Source organism: Acyrthosiphon pisum, chromosome A1 (assembly GCF_005508785.2).
Source record: "Acyrthosiphon pisum isolate AL4f chromosome A1, pea_aphid_22Mar2018_4r6ur, whole genome shotgun sequence".
Lineage (NCBI taxonomy): Eukaryota > Metazoa > Arthropoda > Insecta > Hemiptera > Aphididae > Acyrthosiphon > Acyrthosiphon pisum.
Genome location: NC_042494.1, coordinates 4219355 through 4228060, shown reverse-complemented (window position 1 = coordinate 4228060; position 8706 = coordinate 4219355). Strand labels below are relative to the sequence as shown.

At 31.6% G+C, this 8706-nt stretch overlaps 1 protein-coding gene across 4 annotated transcripts in view; it reads right to left on the bottom strand.

The window, feature by feature from the left end:
- Positions 1-17: 17 nt before the first annotated feature.
- Positions 18-8706, bottom strand: part of LOC100570052 — a 64806-nt gene continuing 56117 nt past the window's right edge. For 3 of the 4 annotated variants that reach the window (XM_029486516.1, XM_029486517.1, XM_003247324.4), the window contains exons 3-20: positions 7981-8080; positions 7764-7908; positions 7444-7552; positions 7307-7345; positions 6912-6995; positions 6383-6568; positions 6082-6197; positions 5892-6000; positions 5524-5704; positions 5241-5386; positions 4471-4716; positions 2965-3118; positions 2425-2536; positions 1343-1482; positions 728-852; positions 495-651; positions 251-409; positions 18-174 (exon numbers count right to left, since the gene is read on the bottom strand). In XM_029486516.1, the coding sequence (XP_029342376.1) occupies positions 19-174; positions 251-409; positions 495-651; positions 728-852; positions 1343-1482; positions 2425-2536; positions 2965-3118; positions 4471-4716; positions 5241-5386; positions 5524-5704; positions 5892-6000; positions 6082-6197; positions 6383-6568; positions 6912-6995; positions 7307-7345; positions 7444-7552; positions 7764-7908; positions 7981-8058 (2442 nt within the window). In that variant the 5' untranslated portion in view covers positions 8059-8080 and the 3' untranslated portion in view covers position 18. Of the gene's footprint in view, positions 175-250; positions 410-490; positions 652-727; positions 853-1342; positions 1483-2424; positions 2537-2964; positions 3119-4470; positions 4717-5240; positions 5387-5523; positions 5705-5891; positions 6001-6081; positions 6198-6382; positions 6569-6911; positions 6996-7306; positions 7346-7443; positions 7553-7763; positions 7909-7980; positions 8081-8706 lie in introns of all 4 variants that reach the window. The other variant, XR_003838915.1, reaches the window with a different exon arrangement.

The window sequence follows — 8706 nt, the reverse complement described above, 5'->3', positions numbered from 1 at the left end:
CACTGTAATAAAATATTATTATATTGAATATTGTTTAATGTATACCTTTTCTAAAACATCTACAACGCTATTGATATTATTCAAAAGATCCAACGCCGTGCCTGAATGTTCTATGTTTGCATTAGAAATCAATTTGTGTGTCTCGTTTAATCGCCATTCAAGGTATAGTGTTTCCTAAATTATATTTTAGTATGTATAGTTTTTCAATACATTTTAACATGTGTTCCATATATATAAAGCAAATAAATACCTTAAATGTAGAAAAAGATTTTAAAATTTTTTTTAACGTAGAACTGCGATTCTTTAATAATATTTTCTCCCATATATCACTTGTTAAGAAACATTGGCCGGCTATCGAGTACTCGATTATCTTAACGTATACGCTGCCAGGTTCTAAATCTTGAAACATCTTTCATAAAAAAAAAAAATCGATGAGATGATAAAACAATTTAGTTAAATTTGTAAAACATTTTTGTTTGTATATATGTACCTACTTGACATACGTTAAGACACATATTGTTGTGCGTGTAGGACAACTGTTTGTTGCGGTAGATTTCAGTGGGCTCTCCTTCGGTCAATTTAAACAGTGGGTACGTTGAAAAGAAATCCAAAGTCAACGATAAAGTGTGCATAGGGTTGGGGTAGACTTCTCTGAAATTGGACAAATAACTGTGTTAATTTCAACATACTGTATTCTGTAGGAAATGTAATTGCTCTGCGATCTAACTTTACGTTGTAAAACATAACCACGTCGTCGCTCGTAAATGGCGAGTCAAATTCTCGCGTGATTTCGTCGTTACTCCAAGCGAATATGGACGTGATCGGTCTCGACTGGAGAAGGTAAACTCGATCCTGTCAGTGGAAGACGATAATTAACTGATGTTTATATAATATATACCTAAGTACCTAACGTTTGTTTTGAACACTGCAGCAGTAAACGGTTAGTTATATCTGTAGGTACACGCAATAATAATTAATAATTATATTTTACTTGTAATTTTTAATCCATATGCGTACATTATATATAATATAATATCGTTAGGTTTGATTTCATACAACTCGGTATCGATATCTATATACTGCTGCAGCGTGTAGAGGTACAATCAAGGGCTTATTTTGATGTACATAAAATTTCAAACAGTGTTCAATTATTGCAATAATTAGTAAATTCTGAAACTTATATGTTTATACTTCAATACTGTTTCGTAAAAAGCAAACGCAATAAAAATATAAAAATTAAAATGTAAACGACGTTTTAAGACATTAAAACTTTGGTCGAAGTCAAGCTTTGTATAAAAATTCAAAGAACAATTATTGTAAATAATTTACGCAAAACGAATACCTCTACAGCCACCCACTCAATGTCCTGCGGCGAACCAAATACGCCTTCCACTCGGACGCAGATGTCAGCCAACTTTTTCGCCAAATTATTGGAAATACACTGCAGCGGTTTCTCATCATTGTCATTTTCAACTCTAAAATCTGCATTTCATATACGCGTTATAATATTTATAATATTTATTAGTGTTATTATTAATAGTGAAATAAATGCATGGCGAGTGAGCTGTAGAAGTAGGTGCCAGACTGCAATATGGGTATTGCTTACACTCGCAGTATTTTATTTTTTATTTATTTATTTCAGCGTAATTCAATTATAATACAATAATAACAATAATAATATTAAGAGCTGATACATATACCAACTGACCTAAGCTCGTATCTGATATACGGAAATACAGTTTAAGTACCTAGGTAATAACTAATAAGTAACAATCGTATAATTCACAAGTAATAAAACTATGAATGTTTGATAACGAAAAGTATACCAAAAATCGAACATGAAAAAAAATACGAAAGCATCTGAATTCATATTATCAAATATAATAAAGTGGCTTGGCGAGGTGTGTTGGCTGCTACTAGTTCCCGGATGGGTGATCACCCGGGTTCGTAGTAGTAAAAACCTTGCCACATATATATGTGTTTGCTTACCTACTGTAACAACCATAACAACACCTTACCGTACCAACCTTACCTACCACAGTTTATAAGCCCTACAACAGCTAATGGTCTTAGTCACCGGGCTTAAGATCAATAAAAAAAAATCATTATAATCTGACATTTAATTTATTAGAAATTCCTAAAAACATATATAGATTATAGTGAGTTGGAACTTGGCGCGTATTACAATACGGTTATAGTTTATAAGTTTATTATATTAGTATATTTATTTTTATTTTTACTTTTTAATTTAATTTATATTTGCTTTATGGACCATTAAGGTTTTTTGCATCTTATACTAAGCCCTATACCTGTTATGGTCAATGGCAGTCTCAATATTAGTATATTACCTATATATAAAGCTTAAGATAAGTATTCCGATTTCGCATTACCTATAACCTAACCTAGCGTTCATAATATATTTACTTGATGTTGCCTGCAGAAGTCCCGCAGACGTAGTGACATTGTCATCGACTGCCTCGAACTGCAGTCTAGAAACAACAACCTCGTGGGGTTCGACTGATCCTGACACAACGCCCTATAAGAAGTAGAATGTTAGTTAAGGATTTTTTAGACACATTTACTTATAGTTACAATGTATATGCTTTAGGGACTAAAATTATGTGAAGTTCGACTGTGGGACACACTTTGTGTAATATGTGTATGGTACGAGATTACGAAATATTGAGTGTGAGTAATCGAGTACGAAATTGAAATGTGTGTAGATACTGTCACTGTGTAATTGTGTATAGGTAGTAGCCTTTTTATGAAACTTGGTATACTTAAATGATATTACCATAATTATTCACTTTTGATTTTGTTAAAAATTATTTGTAATAGAGTAATGCAATAGTATGTATTATAGTGATAGTACATTTAACGGCAGCTGCTAACTGCGGCGTATATAGGGGGACCCGTACCCCCCCAGCAACAATAGTTACGCATATGGTTACTGGTTATGCTTACCGCTTTTTCCAGACCATAACTCGCGGCTACGGTGATCTTCCCGGGATCGCCGGTATTCGGGTCTCTGGAGAACGCGACTCCGGCCACACCTGGACCGCTCACTTGTTCTTGTACGATCACGGCCATGTCACACATCAACGGCTGTCCGTTGTTCCTGCGAAAACGGTCGGGGTGATAATATTTTATGCTGTACAGACTACAGAAACACCACGATTATAAGGCATCCATAATGACGGAAGTACCACAGATACCATAGCGGTAGCGGTATTATATTATAAATCACATTGTTTAATACATTATGTTAATTATTTTATTTTTAATTGTCAAGTCCATTTAGAGGATGTCGGCACACTATTTGTTTTCTCTCTGACTCATGATCAGCTTTGTGTCGTTTAGTTGTGAGCTTAAAATATATTATATTAGATTTAATTAATCTATTATCAAACTAAAGAACATTAGCCACTGTGCGATAACTTCTTACATTGTCTTATTTTATGATATTTCAATTTTATAAAGCGATATTAGCTTTTTTAAATGTAACATTTTGCGCACATATAACTTGCTTAAGAATTGAAATATCGTAAAAAGCCAACATAACAACACAGCCAATGTTCTTAATTCATAAAGTCAAGATAATAGGTCAATTCGCTCTAATACCATAGCTAACTAGACAAGGTTGGTTCTACTGAACGCAAATTAACCATGTTGCGTGTAGGTCAGACAGAGATAACCAAATATATAGTGCGCTAACATCCTCTTAAGTTTAATTTTTCTGTAAATGAATATGTATTTTGTGTTAAATTGTACTATTGCCTATTGTACATTAAGCACGCTTGTTAATAATAACTAAATATATAAATGATAATATACACATAGGTGCAACTAGGCATGGGCTAGGATAGGCTTAATCCCCCCAAATATGACGTTATATATTGGATAATAAGTCACGAAAAATGTTTTATTCAATGAAAAATAAAATTGGCTAAGAATGATGTTGCAAGACTGTTTCTTAAAATGTTCAAATGCTGAAAATTGTTGTATATCATTTAAGGAGTGTCGTGTGGTGGTAATACCAGCTTCTTTTTTTCAAATGGAAATCAACCTTTTTATAGTAAATTATTAAGTTTATTTTATACCTATATACGTAAATAATGGAAAATATGACTCTTAAGTATATTTAAAAATACCAATAATCAGTGTTTGAATAAATATACATTATTAAAGGAAGACATGTAGGGGTGTAATGTGCATGTTCGGTGAATTATGATGGATAATTGTTATATAATATATTAATATAATATAATATACCTATATTGATGTAGGCATATTAGATATTTGTATCAATTATTACAACCAATTTGCAAGTATCCAATTTAGTAAAAGGTTCTAAGGGAAATGTCCACACAGATTAAGAAAATATAAGGATTAAAGCCCCCCCCCCCCTTACAAAAAAATATTTGGTCCTATAGTTACACTCATGATTAAATTTACGCTTGTACAACGTACTTTCGGTATGTCAAAGCTCGCGCCGAGAAATTTGACGACCAACATTCTATAACGGCCTCCCCGATGTTACAAGTACCACCGGTACAGCCTAGAATTGTGACGTATTGGCCGGCAGAGGACGTAGATTCGCCGTCCTCGAACGTTCCAGACGAACGTACGGCGTACACATGGTGTTCGTTTACGCCGTTCGAAATCGCCTCTAGCAACTCAGCGCACAGTTTAGTCGACCGCCACTGATCGTTCAACCTAAACGGGACAATACAATTAAATATTATCTATATATATTAATAAAAGACAATGCTTGTGTGTTTAACTGTGTAAGCAGTCTACAATCAAGTCTATCGCACTCATGGCTCTGAAATCTGGTGCATGGGTAATCCTGTAGGTACCACAGGATGTGTTTAATCTTGAAGGCAAAGCTTTCAATTTTAAAAAAGTGCCCACGCGGGGTTTTTTGATTCAAGAAAAACAAATATTCTTTTGTTCGTATATGGTTACAAAAAATAAAATAGTTATTACGATTGGATGTAAAGTTTTGACTTATATTTGGTTAAAACAACCCGAATAACTGTGTAAAAAATCTGTGAAATGTGCATTTAACAGAGTTTAAGAAGGTGTAAACTGTAAATCCACGGGTATTTAAATTGTCACGGTCAGCGCCGTGAAGGATCAACTAGCTATTATAATATAACGCATATTATGCACATATATACCTGTAATAGGTATAATATATTGAAATAACAGATGATAATGTTTTTTTTTCTGCTTACCGTTTACAGTAAACCGCCATCTGTTCGAAATCGCTCTGCTTTGCTTTTTCGATCGCGTTGTTTAAATCGATCGACAATTTTTTATTTTCGTTTATATGAGTTCTCATCGCTACTGTCGTTATGCATATACCGTCCGGGACAATAATCTTTAAGTCGAATAACATAAAACATAATATTATCATATTATAAAAACCATTAACCCAAATTTCTCATCGATTTCGTTTTCAATAATCCAAAGCGTATAACGTAGTAGGTAATACGCGTTTGCGCGTGTGTAACTCACGTCGTTAATCAGACCATCAACGATTGCTTTTTTTAATTGGAACAAAGATTTTGCTTTGTTCCCTACTATATTGCTGGACATGCACATCACCGAGGCTAAGTTTACGGTCAAGCCAATTTTATGATCGTTTACAGAAATGTCTTCTGCAAATTTTACTATCTTGTCAGTTTTATATACATCTCTGTAAGTCCATAACAAATGTAATTATACTTCTATATTGTTCGTATAATAGGTACGGGTAAATTAATAATATTATGAAGATATGAATATATATTAGTCACACAGATACAAGATGACAGATGTTATTTTTATTGTTTTACGTTTATAATACGTAGTATTGTGTCGTTAAAAGCCGTTTAAAATATTACTTGAAACATAGAAGTATTCCTTTAAAGTCGTCTCCAAGAACGATTTCAATTGATACAGTATTTAAAATGACAGTCACTTGGCTTTTTAAACTTGCATTTAAACTGAAATCTATGAACACAAAAATATAAAATCATCGAAGCAGCAAAGGATTTAGAAAAACCCGTTAAAATATAGAGTATATGTATTCACTTTTATGATGTATTTCAATTGTCTTATTGTCGTTTTCTTCACTTACGAAATCTATTCCATCAGGTGGGAGTATTTCGTGTTCTGAAGACGTTTTTAAATGGCCACGGAAGTTTATCCTAAATTCAGTGCAAAATTTATAGTAGAAAACTAATTAATTTGAATACCTTATGGCTTATAGTTTATATACCATGGTAAAAAACCAACTGTAGACTATAAAACATTTTAATTTCCAATGACCAATGACCAACGACACCTAATACTTTTCACAATATTATAGAAAAAACTAATAGCTATTTATTACCTTTCTAATTTCTGTACGGAACACATTATATCACTGTTCATAAATCCAACAAACGCAGAGTCTTCGACTGACATATTCCACCGTCTTAATTTCATTGCTCGCATGTTAATCATTTCTGTTTTACCATCTACGAACATCGAACCGGTAATTTGACCAAACTGATCAAATCCCAATAAATTGTCGATGCTAAAACCGTGTTGTGAAATTAAAATATATAATATATAGATCCTAATACGTTACAAGCAGTGGCGTATACAAGGGGTGATGTGTGGGTCAGATCCCAACCTCATTGGCTTTGGAGTGGATGATTTTCCATATTGTGTTTGATGTGAATTTTGATTCAATTTAAATTATGTTCATTGTTCTTTATTGTTAAATATTTTACTATCTAAGTAAAAAGTCTTGAGAGGATGGGCGATTTTCCCATTTTCCCCTCGCATTTAGCTGTGTCATTTTTTTTTTGTTAATTCCCCCTCTTTTCCCTCCCAGAAATCATGTCTACGCCACTGGTTACAAGAAGCATTTATACTAGTCCGGATCTGTAAGGTCGATTTCATGTTTGAAAAACGTATTATTTTTATCGCAGTACACTGGAAATCCGAATGGCTTCCATCTAAAAAATTAAGCAAGAATAAATCAAAATGTTCATAAGCATAACTATATAGGTGTATAATATATATTATATAATATGTGTGTACGCGTAGCTGATAGTATAATAATTATTACTTATTAGGTAAGTATACAACTTATAAACTTTTTTGAAAATTACTTATAATTTACAATAGGTATTTAATACCGTTTTAAGGCCATATATTTCGAATAAGAAATTTTTTTTTATAAATAGTATCATCGGTATGTACCTATCTAATAATAAATATAACTATCAACCAAATTAAAAAAATATATATTTATAATAAAACTTACAAGAAATTTATCTTCACGTGACAATAGTTCTCACCATTTCTATGTATATAAAAAAAAATATATACATATAATAGGTATATGTAAGTACTTATGTTTTAATTTACATATTATAGGTAATATAATATATATATTCTAACCTTAGACGACCACTGAATACAATTCTCCATGTTCGCATAGGCACTGTACATTGAAATTGAAGACTGGGTGTTTTCCAACTAGAAAATTCATAAGATCCTCTATCCGTTTCTAAAAGAAGCAAAAGCAAGGAATATGTATACTTATTTGTTGTTGGTTTATTAGTAAGGTGTTAGTATGCAAGGTTGTCAATCAGTGAAATGTCTTCATAAAAAAACAGATTTATGATAAACTTTAGCGATGCAATTAATTGATTGGTAATCTATCCCCATTTGAAACATATAATTTATTTTTATGTAAATTAAGATAAGTATATAGATACCTTGATTTGTGAATTCTAGTCCGGTAGGATCTCGGATGTGTATTAAAGAGTTAGATTGTTTTAAATTATAATTTTGATTAACGCATAATATAATCATATTTCCTATTTTGTCAGTACCAAAAAATACCATTAAATCTTCAACATCCTACACAAACATAAGACGTAGGTAATTAGTACTATATACTTAGGGCATTATTATAAATAATAAACGTCTCACATTATTTCGTTCTCGATCCAATGAAATATCTGATATTGTAGGCGAAGAAAAACATAATCGTTGCCGAAAATTGTCCATTTTTATTATTTCTTTATTAACTCTGAAAAATATAAGTAATCTTGTATCTAAATCTATAGATATTGCATTTCTTAATAACCTTAATTAAGAAATTTCTTAAATTGTATTATAATAATATTAAAGTTGTATGAACATTTTTTTCTAATTAAAGATAGGTACTTTTTTATTCCCTCTTAACTTTATAATGTTGATTATTTTTATTTCAAATACTTGTAAGACTAAAATCATGCATACGAGCCTAATGTGAAGTTCTATTTGTATCAATATGATAATGCATAATATAAGATAATTTCTAATTTTGTCTAATTTCAGTATTAACTGTAGAATTTTGCTGCTATAGTGCAGAACTGCAGAAATAAGGTGACTGATGATAAGGAATCTAGATGTATCTGCCGGTGGGCGAAAATTGTAGGTATGCATTTTCTAAAAGGACATTTTACTAGGTAGTTAATGATTTGCGAAAAGATACAATTTTCATTCGAAAAGTGTGCCAGAACCATATACTCTGTTGAACATGTTTGAGTAAACGTAAGTTTGGCCAGCAGTATAAATAAAAGTCTCTAATACAGAAAATATATAATATATGTAACTACATATTTTTTTTCATTTTATAAAAATATAATGGAAACCATTTATTATTGTATCATA